We start from the raw sequence: 19590 nt of genomic DNA, 5'->3' as shown, positions 1-19590 counted from the left end.
ATTAAATGTTTTCATAAAATGGAGGACGACCCTACATCGAGAATTTTTTTGCCCACAAAAAGAACGGGGGTCTTTCTTGCATTTAAAAAATGATTTAAATATTATTACTTTACTATTACTTTTTTTATTGTGGTTTTAGCTGATGGTCTTGTTACCAATGCTCTAAATAAATAAAACTAAACTAAAACAAAACTAAAAAAAGACTAAACAAATAAATGTCATTTTTTTGGCGGGAACGAGTGAACGAAGGAAGGCGTGCTTATACAAAAAAAAATTGTTTAAATTATTGTTCATAGTGCATATATTTTTCATACTTGTAAATTGTTTATCCTGGTTTATAAATATTCGATTTTTGTATATATAAATTGTTAAGTGCGCTTCCCCATCGCCATGGGGAAGCGTACAGGTAAAAGGCCGAAGAACGGCCAGAGCGACGCAGAACCAGCAGACGAACTTCCCCTATCCGAATCCTCGGTATCTGACGCGGAGGTGACTGAACGTCTCATTGTAAGAAGAAAGGATAAAGAGAAGTATACCCCTTATAGAGCGACAAATTATTATAGGTTATACGACGAAAATTCAAATAAGAAGGAATTTATTGTATTTCTCAACCGCAAGCAGGGTGAAGTCAAAATATCAGACAAGGACAGGTTGGGTCTGTCAAATGGAATCAGGAGGCATTGCGTATCGGGTGTGTTGCACCTGAGGTCTGTTAATGCTTTTAAAGTTGGTGTTACCTTTGACCTGCCTAACAATGCGAATGTATTTTTAAAAAATGAAAAGTTACTTAGCGAGTTGGAGATGGTTGCCTCAATTCCGGCTTCTGAAACGGAGGTCACTGGAGTTCTTACTTCTGTTCCCACTGATTACTCCAACAAAAAAATTCATCAATTAATTGCATCGAGTAAAAAAGTTATTGCTGTGAGAAGGTTCATGCGGCGAGTAAAGGACCCACAGGGTGTTGTCTCCTTTGTTCCAACACAAACTGTTGCAGTCACATTTGCATCAACGTTGTTACCTGAGTATGTAACACTTGATCACTGGAGGCACGAGGTTAATGTATATGTACCCCCTATTAAACAGTGTCTACGCTGTATGAAATTTGGCCATATTGCTAAATTTTGTAGAAACAATGAAGTTTGTTCCATATGTTCAGACAATCACAATTTTAAAATGTGTCCAAAAACTTTAACAAAATGTGCCAACTGTGGTGGAGATCACATAGCTATCTCATCTACCTGTCCTCTGAAAAAACAAAAAATTGAAGAAAACAAAGTGAAGTCCCGTAGTGTTAGATACTCAGATCTCTTCAATGAATCTGCTTTCCCTCAATTAAACTCAAAGTATATTGACACACACCTGAGCAATCTTATAAAATCTGACAAATTTATGAACCTCTTGGTTGAAGCAGTTTTACAAATTTGTACAAATAAAGATAAGTTAACTATAAATTCAAATAGTATTAAGGAAATTCTGAATAACACTTTTAGAAAAAAGACACCTAGTTAATTGTTATTATGGATACATTGAATATAGTGCAGTGGAACGCTCAAAGTATTATTAGTAATAGGCTTATTTTTACAAGGTTTTTATATGAAAATCATATCCATATTGCTATAATTTCGGAAACTTGGTTAAAACCACATCAGTATTTTTTAATAAAAGGCTATAACACAATAAGGAATGATTGTGGTAATAAACACAATGGTGTAGCAATTTTTATTCATAATAATATCACATTTTCTAACATAAATACATATTATGATAGTGCTCTACAAAATGTTTGCATTAAAATTAAAATTAATAACAAAGAACTGAGTATTGTGAGTTTTTACAGTCCTTCCAATTCAAATCCTCCATTTAATAAAAACAATTTAAACAGTTTAATTAAGTCCATTCCAGAGCCAATGATATTTGCAGGTGATTTCAATGCTCATCACATGTTGTGGGGATGTGTTGATACATTGCCTCGAGGTAAAGATGTTTTAGAGGTTATAGATGAGAATGGTCTTGTTATTCTGAATAATGGTCAAGCTACCACAATAGGATCTCCATCTTGGCGTCCTAATGCTCTTGACTTGACTTTGGTAACTCCATCTTTGGCTCTTTTATGTGACTGGTCAGTTATTGACAGTCCTCTGGGCAGTAGTTATCATCTCCCTGTAATAATAAAAATGGCAGTAAGTAGTGATAGTATTAGTTTGCAAAACACATTATGTAATAATCTACATTTGCCCACTCACCCTAATTATAAGTAGGTGAATTGGAATATATATAGTAACTTAGTTGTTTCTTATTTGGATGATGTTAAATTTGACACTTTATCTTCAATAGATGCTTTTAATTCCTTTTGTAATATTTTACTTTCTGCTGCCAAGCAGTCAATCCCTAGCTGTCTGTTTTCCAAAAGTTCTAATAGTAATAATGCTACTAGTTCTTGTTCACAAAAATCTTTTAAATATCCTTGGTTGCCTTGGTGGAATCAGAGGTGTACAGAAGCAGTTTTAAATGCTAAAAATGGTTACATTAATTTTAAAAACAACTCCACTGATGAAAATTATGTGGAGTTTAAGAGATTGCGGGCTTTAAAAAAACTTATCTTAAAAAGTGAAAGAAGAAATAGCTGGATAGGCTTGTGCAATTCATTTAATTGTTGTACTCCTTTGTCTTCAATTTGGAAATACATGCGCAAATTTAACAAAACTTACATTCCTGACAGTGTGTTGAATGATAGTTGGATTCCAGATTTTCTACAAAAGTATACTTCTGACTTTGTATCAAATGAGTTAACTAACTATGTAAATGTTGTTAATGATAGTAATAAATATTTGATAGAGCCTTTTTCTTAACAAGAACTAAAATCCGCTTTATTTACTAGAAGAGATACATCTTTCGGTCTTGATACCATTCCATATATTTTACTCAAAAAACTTAATTGCCACAGTCTCAACATCTTTTTAAATAATCTTAATCGCCTATGGAAGGAGAATACTATTCCTGCAGAATGGAAAACAGACTGTTTAATCCCAGTTTTAAAGCCAGACAAAAATAAAATGTTACCTGACTCTTATAGACCTATAGCTCTCACGTCTTGTGTTGGGAAGATATTTGAGCAGCTTCTAAAACAACGTCTCGAGTTCTTTATAGAACAAAATTGTCTTTTGCCTAATAATCAGTTTGGTTTTCGCAAAGGTCGGTCTTCTAGGGAGAGTATAGCACAGTTACAGCTTGATGCGCATCAATGTTTAGCAAGTAATCAATACCTATCTTTTGTCTGTATTTTTTGACATCTCAGGTGCCTTCAATAGTGTAAATATTGCCGTGCTTTGTGACGAGTTATCAATGTTAGGGATACCAGGTAAAATAATAAATTGGATGCAATCCTTTTTGACTGACAGAAAAGTATATGTAAAATTTAATAAACATTTGTATGGACCACGACTTTCTTCTCTAGGTGTTTGTCAGGGGGGAATATTGTCTCCTTTAATTTTTATTATGTACATAAGACGATTGAACCTTATTTTGGGGCCAAATATAGTAAACCTACAGTATGCAGATGACTTAGTCGTCTATGTATCGGGAGTTGATCTGATTAATTTAGCCGCTACTATTAATAAAGCACTTGTAAATTTATATCAATACTTTTCTTATCTTAATTTAAATGTAAATCCAACCAAATCAAAAGTCTTTGTGATTGGTCGTAAACGCATCATATTGCCTCCCATTTTATACAATGGCATTCCACTGCCTATTTCATGTGACATAAAATTTCTAGGTGTAATATTTACTCCAAAACTTTCTTGGAAAAAATATACAGATAGTGTTATAATTAAAGCGAATAAAGCTTATAATGTATTAAAATCTTTGTGTGCAACGTCGTGGGGAGCGGACCCTAAAATATTGTTAATTTTGTATAAATCGCTTATTCGTAGTCATTTTGAATATGGCTTTCATTGTTTCGCCGCAGACAGCAAAATTGTTAATAGTCTGGATAAAATACAAAATAAATGTATGCGTACAATATTGGGTGCACTTAAAACTAGCCCAATAGCTGCTATGCAAATCGAGGCCAACCTTCCTCCTTTGTGTATTAGATTTAGTTATCTTAAAGAAAGATTTATTTTAAAGCTCTATAGCTTGCCGACGAACAATCTTCTTAAGAATCTTATTGCTTATCAATCGTCTTCATTTCCGAGACAGTTGTTTATCTTGCAAGATTTTTCTTCATTTTTTAAATTTCTACAAGATTTAAATATTCATCGGAATAATGATATACTTCCCTGCCATGCAGGTTCTTTTCGATGTAAATATTCTGCAATTAATGTTGTAATAGATCCAAATTTAACTTCAAAAGAGGAGGTTCATGTATTATTGTCAGAATGGTCTAATTGTAAATTTGTTTATACGGATGGCGCAAAAAACAATAATAATGTTTCTTTTGCAATCTACCTTCCTGAAATTAGGAAGGGTATTGGCTTTAAGATTAATAGATATGCCAGTATTTTTACTGCTGAAGCCGTCGCTATTCTTTTTGCTTTAAAGCATATTAAGAAACAAAATCAACTTAATAAGAAGTGGGTAATAGTTAGTGATAGTATGAGTGTGTTAAAAAGTTTGTCAAATAACAAAATGAGTGCTAACATCAATTACATCATTTTTGCTATAAAGGAATTGTGGTTCGAACTATGTTTAATCGATATTAAAGTGGATTTCGTTTGGGTCCCGTCCCACATAGGAGTAGCAGGAAACGAAAGCGCTGATTTTCTAGCTAGAACTATCATTAATATATCCGATCTATCCCTATATCCTGATTGCAAAGATCTAGACATACCATATACAGATATAATAAGTAATCTAAAACAGCGTATGACTCTTCTTTGGGGAAGATATTGGTACAATTGTACAGAAGTTGAAAATAAGGCTCATTCGTATACTTTGTTAGATAATCCCGTTAATAGCACACCCTGGTTTTGTAAGTTTAAAAATAACGCTCACAGAAAGTTCTATACTACAATAACACGAATGCGTATTGGTCACTATCGATTGAATTTTCATCTTCATCGCAAAAAAATTGTCTCCTCTCCTTTTTGTGACCATTGTAATAAGCAACAAGATCAGTCTCTGGATCACATCTTTTTTGATTGTTCGTCCTTTGGCATACAGCGCCTTGTGCTGATGGATGAGCTACTGGAAATATATGGTGCACCCAATATAATCCCGCTCTCAGTAATAGATCTATTAAAGGACACATCAACTTATATGTCCTTGTATAAATTTGTATGTAGTACTGTAAATACATTGTAATTTGTAGATACATACGTTGTAAATTTGTTTATAATTATGTAAATACGTTATAACTTGTACATATACAACTAGTAATAGCATAGCGCAATTCGCGAACTGAACAGATAATGTAAATAGGTAGGTATTATTCTAAAAAGTTATGCAAATTACACTGGATTTGACTTTAAGAAAAGGGGAAAATTATTAGAGACTATATTACTGGATTTGGACTTACTAAAAGGAAAATATGGAAAATATTCTTTAGAGAATTATACATTAACGGAAATGGTAAAATAACTGATGACTTTAAGACTGGATTGGATTTGATGAAAGAAACTACTATAAATATTCGCTATCGAATATACATAATTGGAAAAGGAAAATGGAAATAATGTAAGATGAAATGAGAAAACTGGATTGGACTTTTTGTAAAACAAAATAGTGAAAATAATAAATACCAAAGAAATGAAAATACTAACGACAAGGCAGTAAGGCCCCTGGCTATAGCCTGTTCGAAAGAACGAATTAATATAAAAAAAAAAAAAACAAATAAATGTCAGTTGTCAAAAGTCAGAAATCAGAACCTGTCAAAACCATGTGTAATGTGTATTGTGTTGTGCCATCCCGGATGATCCACTATTCCGGTCGGTTTTTAGATTCCTTCTTATTTATTATACAGTGTAATACTGCAACCTTGCCATTTATTATATGAGGTTGTTAATGTTGACCGTAAGATAGGAACTGAAAACATTTAAGTTAAGAAAGTGTTTCTTCTTTCCAACCAAGATGGATTCTTCCGAATTTGATGCTGCATTGGGGGGAACAGAACATTTACCTCATACAGCCAATAGTTTTAAATTTGCTGCTTCAAGAAGTATTGAAATAGCTGCAATGACCGAAAGTATATTGCGTCCAAGTAAAACTAAACTTATTTTCCAAACTTTGCCCGTTCACATGCGTCGGCGAGTCATGAGCCACAACTGTAAGCGGCTACCTAGAAGGTTACGAGAGGGGCATTTAGAACAAATGAAGAAGAGTGGTTTACCTCCGAAACAGAAGAGACCATCACGGAAATATCGCCGCCGGCCTGCTAACCTTCTTAAAGAGTATACAAGACGTCAAAGCAGAATAAAGTGGCTAGAAACACACATTTGGCATGCAAAGAGGTTTCATATGATAGAACGTTGGGGATACCGACTAGCGTATAGACCATGTGACAAAGCGTTTAGGGCTTGTTATAGAGCAAGCTCAGCCCATTGTCTTCTACAAGACATTTCATACTATATTCCAATTAAAATTATGGGATCAATTGAAGAAATAGCTTTACTATTTAATGATATTTCCAATAAATCATGTGGCCTAAGTATATCTGCTAAAGCTTATACAACTGGCAAAAGAGCGGGTTCAATAAAGATTTTTAAACCAAACTCGCATCCGTTTGGTTTTATTGGAACAATTGAATTTTTGTGGGTAACAAATGATTTACAACCAGAACTATGGCTTTTTGTGCATCCATCACAAATAAAAGAAGTTGAAACAGTTTTCATAGATATTATAAATCCTAGTGCTTGTGATAATGAAAATAAAAAAAGAAAATTAAATAAATATGATGTAAAAATTGAGGTAATGTATGGTCATGTTAATAGATTTCGTTTAACTGGCCCCCTGAGTCAAGCTGTCTTAGCAAAAGCATTGAAGTGTTCTACTGATATAGAAATAATTAACTGTCATGACTGGGTTTCGCAATCAGCCAAAGATAATCTTAAATTATCACTGCAAGAAAAGTTTGAATACTGGTCACATATTAGTAAGGCATCATCTCCGTCAGAGTTACCACCACAGATTATTATTGGATTAACTGTTAAAGACCCAAGATGGAGCCGTCCAGCAAAGAGAACTAAAGCTGTACCTGATGATTCCACAATTAAAACAGAGTATTTGGTCAACATACCAGAGTTCGCATCTTCCTCTCCCATCTGGAATAGTAAAATTTGTGATATAATTAAAGAAAACACTGTTACGAATGCAAAATTTATAGAACATGTAACAAAAACTCAGCTAGTTCCTGGGGAGATTAATGAAGATGACCCCACTATGCAATGCATTCCTATTGTATTGATACAAAGACCTGGATCACAAAATTCAACTTATAAAAAACTTGGTAAGGAAATATTGAAATTTAACTTGGATACCATTTTTTTAAGAGCAAATTCTTTAGGCATGCTGTAATTTTCGGTTTTTGAACAGCCACATGTTATATTTAATTCATTCCATTCTACTCAGGTCTGAGGCATTCGTTTTTGAATGGGTCGTAGTTTTTGACTTTCAATAAGTGATACTATTTTGAATAAAAATATTGGATTTCTAATAGAACTTGAAGACAGCTGCTACCATACTAAATTGTGCCTGGTGACTGCCGGTCAGGGACGTGCATATCATATAGGCAATTAGGCAGTGCCAACCTCATTATAAACCGCACTAAATATAGCACTAGTTTTAAACTTAATTAAGTTTTATTTGGTCCCGTTATTTTATAACCTGACTTCTTATGAACACCATACTTATGAACTCATAAAATTTTTCCTTACACCCTAGATACCAGATACGTAAGGTAAGCAATCTTTGAGTATACCAAAGCTCAACTATGACTAGTTAGTTCTACAGTGCCTACCTTGCTAGAAATCCAATGCACAACTGCTGCCGGTAATACAGTCCCCTATGATTTATTTTTTTGGTGTTGAATTATTATAAATCTAAATAATATTTGCACAAAAATTTGATCAAGTTTCATATTAATTTAGTTTTGCTTCTCAGTATTCAGTTATCATACTTAGAGATGTGAGAGTTTGTGTTAGTTCAGCTTAAATACTCAAAGACACTCTGAACTACATAGTCATACAGCATCTCAGCGGCAAGTTATCAGTTTTTAGCGAGCTCTTAGCTTGAAGGTCTCCAAGTTGTTCTGGAAATCTAGCCTTATATCAAATGGGCCAAATGATAACTGGTTGTGGGAAAGAAATATATTGTTAACTCACTTTTTATCTCACTAAAATATAATTCTATAATTCGTAAATTACTTATTACTGTTTTACTATTCTTATATTTCAGGATATGGAAGTGGTTGGGATATTATTATTCCCTCTGGATATGGGCTTCCATTTTGGTTAACATTTACAATGTTTGGTGCAAGATCAGGAGGTCTCCGGGAAACAGAAAGCCTATCCTATGAAATGGGAGTCTGTTATTTACCACCAGATTCAGAGGCTGGAAAAGATGAAGATACAAGAAAAGGAAATAACGAGAGAGAATGTTACTTCAAAAAACCTCCAAGTAAAAGAGTTAACTTTATTAAATTAGGAATTAAGGATCCTTTCTTTTATCCGTGGGCAAAGTTACTAAATGACTGGAGCAACAGTGAAAATATTGAGAATTACTTTATTTTGAGGGACAAACATGAAATTGAAAATATAAAGGTAGGCTTTTGTTAATTATAATTGTATCAGTCTTGCATTAACAGGTTATAAATAAAATCTTGTCTGTCTTGATTATATTATCATAATGTGAAATAAGATAAAATTTTATGGATAAAAAATATTAACATTTGATAATACCATTAATAATTGATTAAAGTAGTTTATCCTCAATGGAACCTGAAGGTAGATGCAAAAACAAAATATGTTTTAGAGTTGGACTGAGATAGGTTTTGTCAGTAAATATTCAACTTTCAGTGTTTATTTAATTTTACACAACTTTGAGTAAGAGAGGACGAATATTATGACCATGTGAATGTATTAAGCTCCTCCACCATGCGGTTTGAAAGTTATGTTTCTTCCATGAACAATAATTGTATGTAATTCCAGACAAACATACCAAACCACCATCATGTCAAAAATGAGTTTAAGAATACAAAACTGGTCATGTGATTCATATTAATGGACTGACAAAAAATGACAGCCCTACTGTCATTCTTTAAATGAAATCATGATTTAGTAGCCCAACCCTCATGTATGGAATACACTAATATTTATTGAACTTTAAACATGAATTCCTTAAAGTGTTAAGTTAAGTTAAGTAAGTGGCTTAAGTTAAGTAAGTAAGTTTGTGGCTTGGAACGTTTTCCAGGAACCACATCCAATTATACTCTGGAATGAGCTTTCTTGTGTTTCCATGTCAATATGACATGGGTACCTTGGTAATTAGTGTGATGTGCTCACCTTAAAATCTGAAAATGTTCTATTGTGTTTCAAGAGCACATTGGCGGTCGTGATCACTTTACATAACATGTCCTGTATGTGATACACTTTTTTATCATCCTCTTCCATAAAAATAAATGTTAAAATATGAATAGATATGTCTTATTAGATGTAGACATGTAGGGTTTTCAGTAATTTTTAATTCAACAAGTTCTACTAAATATGATAACTAATCATTCAGGTCATGCTGCTGACATTGAAATAGTGTTGCTATATATCAGCTTGAGCCTTTGTTACGCTCTATGGCTGCTTTCACACAATGTGTATTGTGGCGGCGTATATCGCGAGTCAATGACTTGGAGTTCTGTCTATTTAGCTGCCTATACTGGGAAACATCGTCCGGGGACTGAAGGATCATTTGGCGTCTTACATCCATCAATTTAAGGGTATATTCTGAGAATTTTCCGGTTCTTTTTGAACGGCTGGCCTTGAAGAACTTAGACCCAGCCGTTTGAACAGTTGCCACGAACCTGTTGTTATACTCGTCCACATCTACGTAGTCACCGAGGCATTCGAAGAGGTTTTGCAATTCGAGTTCAAAGTTTTCGGGGTTTTGGATCTGGATGGGTGCGGGTTGGAGCATAGACTTCACCAGTCGAGACCGCTCCAGTTTTGGATTGATATTAAATGTGCCTCTTACTAAGCGGTGATCACTCCCAGTTTTCACTGAGTTGATCATGGAGACATCATTGAAAATTTATCTTTTGGTCGACATAATGAAGTCGATCTCATTTTTTGTGGCTCTATCGGGGCTGATCCAAGTCCATTTACGTTGTTCTGGCTTCATGAAGAAGGAGTTTATCATATAGAGATCCTCCTTCTCCATGAAGTCAGCCAGCATCTGGCCTCGGGCGTTCCGATTTCCATAACAAAATTTCCCTACCCTCAACTCATCGCCGCTACGTTTGCCCAGTTTTGCATTGAAGTCTCCCATGACAACGTTGAAGTGGGTCTTCGTAGTGTGAATGGATGTTGAGTTGTCCTCATACATGGCCTCCACCTCGTCGTCTGAGTGTGTCGAAGTCGGAGCGTAGACCTGAATGACCTTCAACGTACAGTAATTCTGAGTATTAGGTACGCTACCCTAGTCGACACGCTCCCCACCTCAGTTACGTTGTTGACGAGAGACTTGTGAATGAGGAACCCGAAACCCCCCTGGGACAGTTGGTCGCCCTCCCGGAAGTAGAGCATGTGTCCGGAATTTAGGATTATCGAGTCCTCACCCTGTCTTCGGACCTCAGATAACCCCACGACATCCCATCGTAATCTGCTCATAGCTTCGTCCAGTTCCTCAAACTTCTCGTCGGTCCGCAGTGTCTTGACATTGTATGTTGCCAGGGCCAATGGTCTTCGATTGTGGTAGCGCTGCTGCACCCGGGGATTCTTAGTACCCCCTGCCCCGTCGCTTATGTGGCTGCTACCGTGGCCACCACGAGCGGGGCCGCCGGGGACTGGGAGCCGGGGCCTAATTGTGTCTATCATATTTTTGAGGGGTGTTTTCTGCCGTAATCGCCGCGCTTGGCAGGCTTGGTGGGCTCTTAACGAAGTATCCTGCTGCCACTCCTCCGTCGTTTGTATCCCGTAGTCGCCTCTTACGACACGCGCGAGGAGATGGGGTGGTGCTATTCTGGTGCGAAACCACAGCTGAATATCTAAGTGATCGGACAGCCTGGGAGTAGATTATGATTATATTATAGCAATAACAATGACAGTACAATATATTTTATTAAAAAGAGCGCAAAAAAAATACTGGGAGGATTCTTGCGCCGCTTCTTCTCTCTCAGAGCGCCATTTGTTGCCGAAGCGGTAGTAGTATTAGAAATGACATCAAAAAAAAGGCCGGCAACGCTCCTGTGATTCCTCTGGTGTTGCAAGAGATTGTGGGCGGCGGTGATCACTTAACAACAGGTGACCCGTACGCTCGTTTGTCCTCCTATTCCATAAAAAAAAAAGAATTCTTAAGGATTCAATTTTGACAAAATAAATGTCTTTTATTGGTATGTTTTAGGGTTCCATACTCGCAGTGTAATCAATGGGAACCATATTTACTATTCTTTTAGACTGTATATCATAAATCGCACTAGTTAAACAGCTGACAGAATGTGTATTAGTGATAACAAAAATCAAGATAACGAATTGCAAAATATTGCAGTTATTCAAATAAAAAAATGATTCTTGTACAAAAGTACATACATACCTACGGTTATATTATATTTCTTTCTCCTTCTCTGATTGTATGGTGTAATATCTCTATGTTCAAGTTTTATCACAATTGACAAGCTAAAATACATGTTTTTTTATTACTGAATATTATTTTCTACTTATAGTAATAATATTAATAGTTTATTTAATATATCTTAATATATACAGGGTGTCCCAAAACTCAACGATAACCTGGTACCGGGCGAGAGGCCAAGGTATACCAGTTATGAAAAAAATAAGACAAAAAATCTATGTCACTTAGTCAAGCGATGATAGACATTTTTCGAAAATGTTAAAAATTTGACACCCTTTGTCGCATTTTTAGGTACTGTGATCGCAATTTTCACAATTTTACAGAGGTTTTTTTAAAAATGTTATCTCAAATAACAGTGCTATTAATGGTAACCACAAATGAAAGTAATATTCATTGTTAACTAAGTAAAATAAATTAAATTTTGACGAGTTATGGTTTATAAAATTTATGTCAGTCAACTTTGACACTCTACGTTGGAAAAAAAATGTACTACACTACCTATGGCAAGTTTTTTTAAAAGATGGCCCATTTAGTCTAGATTTCAAAATAGTACAACACTTGCCACTTTTCTTGCCAATAAAACTGCTTTTTCGTATGCTATGCGTAGGGATCCCTCAGTAAAAAAAATACCTGATATTCTTTTGTTTGAAAAGTTCGAAGTCTCCATTGTTTGTAATGAACAAAAGTGATAAAAAGAAATGGATAGTAGTTATGGTATTTGTCAAAACGAGACGTCACTATCCGCGTCACTCACAACGACTCATAAGTCGTTCATAATAAAATTTAAACAATAACATTTAGTACGCATCGTTTCTTCCTTTACTGCGCATCTCTCGTAATCGTGTTACTTTCGTACTATCGACTTTGGCTTGTGTTACCCTGGACTTGATACTCTATCCGTACTTGACGACTCTGGCTTTGTTTTTTGGACTTTGTGCTGTGCAAACTGTGTGTGAACAACATGCCGCATTTGTACACACCGCAAGAATATGCAAATATGCATCTTATCTACGGTGAGTGCCATTGTAATGCCTCTGCGGCAGCTCGACTGTATCGGGAGAGGTACCCGAATGTGGAGCGGCACCCAGATTATCGTGTCTTCCAAAATGTGCACGCATCATACTCGGAAGGACGATTACCCAGTGCTCGTACATCTGGTGGGAGACCTCAAGTAAACTACGACGCTGAAGTTTTGAATGAAGTTGAAAATGACCCCAGTACCTCAGTACGTGCGATTGAAATTGCAACGGGTGTGGCGAAGAGTACCGCACATCAAATTTTAAAACGATACGATTTTCATCCTTTCCATGTACAACGTGTGCAGAGCTTGTTACCACGTAATCACGCACCCAGAGTTGATTTCTGCAGATCCATGTTAGCGAAAATTCGTGAAGATCCGGATTTTCTAAATAAAGTTATTAATTTATATAAATCTCGTGTCACAATGTTTGTCCTCAATGGACTCCTAAACTAATGAACGGATTTCAATGGGGATTACTTCTAGTGCAGTTTAGTCCAACTTAAGAGATAAGATAGTTTTTATTTCGATTTGGGACCCATAATTATTTTTATTTCCAATATTTGTTTTGTTTGGACATATTTTTTGTGAGAGTATTGTTGGCGCGCGGTTTGACAGTTCTGCTGTGAAACAATTTCATTATAACAACAAGGAGCATATTATTATGTTACAATGAAAAATTATTGACAAATTCATCAAAAACGGTATTTTATTTATTATGTACAGAACTACGTCTGTCTGGTCAGCTAGTAATATATAAAATTCTCGTGTTAAACTTTGAACTCCTCCGAAACGGCTTGACCGATTCTCATGAAATTTTGAGTGCATATTGGGTAGGTCTGAGAATCGGACAACATCTATTTTTCATCCCCCTAAATGTTAAGGGTGGTCCACACGATTTTTTTTTATATTTTTTTGACATTTTTTTTTAAATTTGTTTGATTATGAGTCAGCATTAAAAAATACATACAACTTCAAATTTTCACCCATCTACGATCAACAATTACTTTTGTATCGCGATTTTAATATCGGCAATACAACGTTTGCTGGGTCAGCTAGTATAATATAATAATAATAGTATATTTTCTATATATTTTTTTTTTATTTTTTTTATCTATGATTCTTATGTCAACTATTCTTTCAGTTAAGCTTCGAGAAATTGAAAAGCAAGACTAAAAAAGCAGAAAATATACAGAGAATGTCAATAGCATCAAATTTAACAAATGAGAACTCATGTCTCGTGCCCGTATATTTACAAGTAGTCGGGAAAGGCTGTGTTAAACATCATGCAACTATTTGTTTACCAAATGTTGGAGATATATTGTTGGAAAACACTTTATCTGAGCCCCTACATGATGACTGTAATGTTAAGCTTCGTAAAGAAAAACGGAAAGAACACAAGGTACTCATTAGAAAATGGAGAAGAAAACGTCTTAAACTTAGGAAGAAAACGCAAAAAGTGAGTACTAAATGAAGTTCCGTACAAATTATATAAAATGCCGTCGGAATTTTTTTGTTTATCTACTCTGACGCAAATATTCAAAGTAAAAATTGTTTTAAGAAATAATTTAGGTATATAAAATACTTTTTCAAGGAATAAAACGCGTGTCGTTTTAACTACACTAGCCGTAAACTACACATCTATATATATAAAAATGAATTGCTGTTCGTTAGTCTCGCTAAAACTCGAGAACGGCTGGACCGATTTAGCTAATTTTGCTCTTGAATTATTTGTGGAAGTCCAGAGAAGAATTAAAAGGTGAATAAATAGGAAAATGCTGCTAAATTAAATAAAAACAACAAATTTGTTTTTCCTTTGATGTGTCCATACATAATTTCTATGAGAGAATTTATTGACGCACGGTTTGACAGTTCTGCTGTGAAACAATTTCATTACGACAGCAAGGTGCATATTTTACGAAGTAATTTTTGATGTTATGATATATTGTTGACAAATTTATATAAAAACATTATTTTATTTATTATATACAGAACAACGTCTGTCGGGTCAGCTAGTACCAAATAAAAAGAGGACACCGGCAGTAAATTTTGCCAATAACCATCTGTCTACAGCACATACCACCTCCGAGGCAATAAATGGGGCTAAACTTCATAATCCCAACTATGACAAATACAATCTTGACTATTGTCAACCTGTCGGCCTGAAACTGTGCTCCTGCAAAGATTACGCAACGTTGGACTAAAAATTATTACTGATAAAAAATGTAACTTTTACGGAAATACCTTAAATAAAAGTGCATTTACAACTTGCTACTCGCGTTTATCAAAGAAAATACAGACATATAATTTATTGAAAGATCGAATCTTTGTAAAGACAGTCCTAGCAATACTTAATCATAATTTCATTAAAAAAAAAATAACTTTTAATTTCAGAGTATGGACAAAAAAGTAAAACCAAAGACAACAGAGCCATCAGAATACGTTAAGACAATGCGAGAGTTATGGCTCCCGGCAAATACAAGTAATGTTAGATATGCTTGTATCAGGGAGACTATGGGATATATAACCCAGGGGACTTTTAGTTTCACTGAAGCCAAGTCGTGTGGTATTGGATATGTTGCATTTAACGCACTGACAAAGCTTTTGGAGACTGGCTCAGACAAGGTGCTAGTCAGAAATACAACGTCTAGGAAATATCGATTAGCAACTGTGAAGATAATAAATATATAAAATTATAAATTATGTTTTATTTGATATAAATAAGAGTGTATTTTAAATAATTTAATAGTTTGTAACTAGACTATTAGTATCAGATTTCAGACGAAATTACTATTTTTTTAACAGGGGGCAAACGGCTCACGAGATGGGGAGAGGTAGGCCTCCGGATACCCCACTCACCGGACGAAACACAGCGGAAAAGCCACTATTTCACGCCGGTTTCAAGTGGGAGAGTGGTATTTCTCCGGGCGTGGCGGCCTAATTCGGTTGTATCCGTTAGGACCCAACATGGCACTACCGTTCATATATTCAATTCTTTATTACAATATTGTTCTTTCTACAAACGTAAAATAGCATGAGGAAAAATGTTTTTATAATATATTTCTGTTCATAGTTTTACGTACATAAACACATACTTTTTGACATATAAAAAAGATTTCTAAAAACAGACATCATCGTGCATCAATTGATAAAAGACCAAACACTTATACATCGGGCGCTCACATTGTTCTTGAGTCCAGTCTCGAAACATCGGAATCACTTTTGTGCGCTTTTTTTACTGTGGAAGATTTATGAAAAATATTGATAAAACGTTAAATAATTGATGTTTTCGGCGGATGATTATTATCAAAATCGTCTGTTTCCTTGGCTGCTCCTCGGCTGCACACATGCGTATACCGATTCAAATTTCCGATAAAAAAAACTGTTAGATTATTTGAGCGGAATTAACAAAACCGGCATGACACTGTATAGAATATTGCGTTCGGCAAATCTATTATTAATTTCCTGTTGTATGAGTTCGGATACGAAAACTGGAAACAAGAAATCGGAATACATGAGTGTTCAGCCAACTTTTAGACGGAATTAACTAAAAAGAAAAGTTGGAATTGGTACTCACTTAAAATTTAAAATTCCCAAATAAAACAACATTTACAAAACTAATACGTTTATTTATCCAAACATTTTCAAACCCTTGTTGCAAAAACATGGAATAGCATACTACATACAACCGGTATGTTACAATACTTCAAGATTATCTCGTATTTGCTACAAGCAATTATTAGTTTTGATGTCATTGGTCACTGAATAATAATAATATCACACACCAAAAAAGTAATCAGTTTCATTGTATCTAGGTACTTTATTTACTGATTTATATGACAAATAAGTTTCACATGCTGATTTTTTTAATATAATTTCTAAGTAAATCAGAATAAATGGAAATCTTTCAAATAGGGGTGCAATACAGCAAACGAATGAATAACATTTAATTTGCATTTCAGTATTTTCACTTGAAAACAATAAGTATTTAAATTGCTTTGATAATTTATATGTCTAGATAGTCTCTTGCTGCTAGACAACCGATGAAAACAGGCCAGGTTTGTTAACTTAGTCATCACTCAAAATAGAGGTTAACTGTCCACCTCAATTTTTTCGACGTTTCCACAGCTGCCACAGTCCATCTAGGCGTATAAATTATCTTAGATCAATTATTGTAAAGTGTAACATTGAAAACAATCAGTTTTTAATTACTACAAAGTCATTGAACGTAGAATGTCAAAGAAAACTGCCAAATGACAATATCTTCAATTGTTCAGTCAGTCATTTATACCTTCACGAAAGTAAATTTAATACAAGTCAACCTCCACCAACTGTACCAACCAGTTCAATTAGTGGTAGTTTATCACCTACCAACAATAGGATATAGGATAAGCAAAAAATAAATAAAAATACATAAGTAATTTATATAGATTAGATTTAAAAGTTTTCAATTTTAATTTCAGCAAAACAGAAGCCGCTGTTTTTATATCGAAGCGTCATGATTGTTAACAAAGTTCCGACAACAGATCCACTTCTGCTTCGCTTATGCTCAAACGGTATTGCTTGTGGCAGTGTCATGTGCCGGGTAGTCTCCTTCCTTCTAATATGTGCAAAGGGAACAATGGCTGGTGCAAGCATCAAATCGTATTTGTTGGATGCGATTACTAATGTAACTATGTCCACTCTGTGCCTTTTTTTTGTTCATAAAGAGATCGCGTCATAGCGCAGTCGAAATCGCACGTGAGGCATGCCCGTAACGCATGCGCGATTACGATAGAAACCGAAGCGCACGCTGCAATACCCGTTCACTCGCGTTGGATGGAATACTGTGCCAAGAACAAAAACTACGACGTAACTAAATGACTATATTGGCATTGCTTTCGTTTGCAATTATTGAAAGCGCCAAACGAAAGATGAAGACGAAAGTTTAATATTAAAAAGCACAGTGTGGACAAAGCTATATATCAACACGGCGTCTAGCGTTTTCGTCAACTACCCGCAACAATTTAAATGCATTTTATGGCCTATCACATGTTTTCATGGATTTACCATCTTGAGACCCATTTTCAAAAATGGGTTTTATATCCTATTGAACTCGTCAATATGTGGTTATCGACCCGCTACCCCATACATACAGTACTGGGGAAGGAAATACGCAAACAACATCCATAATATTGAACATATACTGTTACTTTAATAAATAATATTAATCTTGAACATATTACTCAAAGGGATTCCTCACCCGGGGTAAACTGAACTGAAACTACCTAATATAAAAAGAATATGAAACACATTACATGATAAATCAATACATATTCCACAAAGCGAGATTTACCTATGTGTAAATAATGATTGAGAGTTAAACAAAATTTTGTCTTCGATATCCACAAAAAAAAATTACATACACTTGAACCCGTTCAATGTATATTGCTTATGTCAGAAAAATTAAAAAAAAAACGCTCTCACATAATATCCATACTGTAAATGTGAAATGTTGAATATTATGTGAAGCACTGTTTAGAATTCGCCAAAAGACGGCCAAATATGCAACCGGAATAGAAACCTTTGATTACACTTTCGACAGTAACACGGTGCATTATCTTGTCACGAACTAAAGTACACACGGGTGCGGTATTTCAATTGTTTTCTAAGTCTAAAATCAGATTTAATTAAACAATCGACGATAACTCCCATCGGGATAGTGCGAACGAGCGCGAATTATCGGTAATGCCGCTCGCACACTTCACAACTGCCATCATTGGCGATAACTATCATTTACAAACATTCTCTCTCGCGAGTATCACTACAATATATTCACCTTATACACTTATAACTATACGTAATGAATTTTTTATATTTTGGATCGCTTTCTTGCTATGGCGTCCTCTACAGCCTTTAACTGCTTCAATAGCTCCTCTCGTCTCGATACGGACTTCTTGGACGCACCGCTGTCGATGGGTGAGGTCGCAGACCGTTTCTTGCCACTTGTTTCTGAAAATATCAATTACACTGTATTGAAAACGCGGGGTAACCATGGTACAATCTATGGAAATGGATCTTGTAACAATATACTCCTATGTTATATTGTTTCTTTTCAGAGTGCTTATAATTACTACTATTACACCGCTATAGTGAAATCCTTTTTTCTTATACAAAAATATATATAAAATACAGTGTTGTAATTCACTTGTATCATGTTACATAACCCTTCATGTTCAAGTTCGAGTTGCAATAATTGATAGCACATTCACTCATATCTGCAGCAAGATATTACGAAGCTGGTTTGGCGTGGATATTGGGATACTTCTCGTTTGATTTTTAAAATGTTACTGATAAAATTTATTGAATAAGGCGTTACTTTGCGGAAATCCATAATTATACAAATTATTTAAGTTTTCTTTAGTGTTAATTCCGCCAATATTTGTCTTTAAAACAATTCGACACGTGTTTCGCCTCTACACGAGGCATCCTCAGGACGTGTTGTCTCGCCAAAATCTGGCACGAGACTGAATCAAATGAGCCGGAAGCCGCTCTTTTATACCCTCGCCCCATGAAATGACGCGCTGTGATTGGTCGGCTGTTGTGACGTATTACCCCCGGAAGAGACACGTAACAAAGGTGATGGGACTAAATTTGTTTGTTCATTCAGCAATGTAAACATATTGTTATTTTTGTGTTTTATTATTTCTAATTGCTCTAACACATTTAAGCGAAATCCTTTTTCACATGTATGCAAAATATTAAAATTATTATTGTTTCCGAGTGAGTGACCTGTATCAATTAAATGTTTCGCGAAGTTT

General features: G+C 35.0%; 2 protein-coding genes across 5 annotated transcripts in view; one reads left to right on the top strand and one right to left on the bottom strand.

Moving 5' to 3' along the window:
- Positions 1-5445: 5445 nt before the first annotated feature.
- On the top strand, positions 5446-15490 carry LOC126972437 (ribonucleases P/MRP protein subunit POP1). Of its 2 annotated transcripts, XM_050819204.1 has the most exons (4): positions 5861-7444; positions 8392-8756; positions 13935-14249; positions 15185-15490. In XM_050819204.1, exons 1-4 carry the CDS (start codon positions 6070-6072, stop codon positions 15479-15481), a joined length of 2352 nt encoding a protein of 783 aa, XP_050675161.1. In that variant the 5' UTR covers positions 5861-6069; the 3' UTR covers positions 15482-15490. The 2 variants fall into 2 exon arrangements, with proteins under 2 accessions (XP_050675163.1, XP_050675161.1); XM_050819206.1 differs by lacking the exon at positions 15185-15490 and having other exon boundaries at positions 5446-7444; positions 8392-8613; positions 13935-14103.
- A 908-nt stretch (positions 15491-16398) lies between these two features.
- Positions 16399-19590, bottom strand: part of LOC126972434 (zinc finger CCCH domain-containing protein 18-like) — a 32493-nt gene continuing 29301 nt past the window's right edge. For all 3 annotated transcript variants that reach the window (XM_050819200.1, XM_050819199.1, XM_050819201.1), the window contains exon 16: positions 16399-18781. In XM_050819200.1, coding sequence (XP_050675157.1) covers positions 18642-18781 — 140 coding nt within the window. In that variant the 3' untranslated portion in view covers positions 16399-18641. The remainder of the gene's footprint in view (positions 18782-19590) is intronic.

The sequence above is a fragment of the Leptidea sinapis genome, chromosome 26 (assembly GCF_905404315.1).
Source record: "Leptidea sinapis chromosome 26, ilLepSina1.1, whole genome shotgun sequence".
NCBI classification, from domain to species: domain Eukaryota; kingdom Metazoa; phylum Arthropoda; class Insecta; order Lepidoptera; family Pieridae; genus Leptidea; species Leptidea sinapis.
The sequence above is the reverse complement of the archived record's forward strand: the minus strand, read 5'-3'. Positions and strand labels throughout refer to the sequence as shown.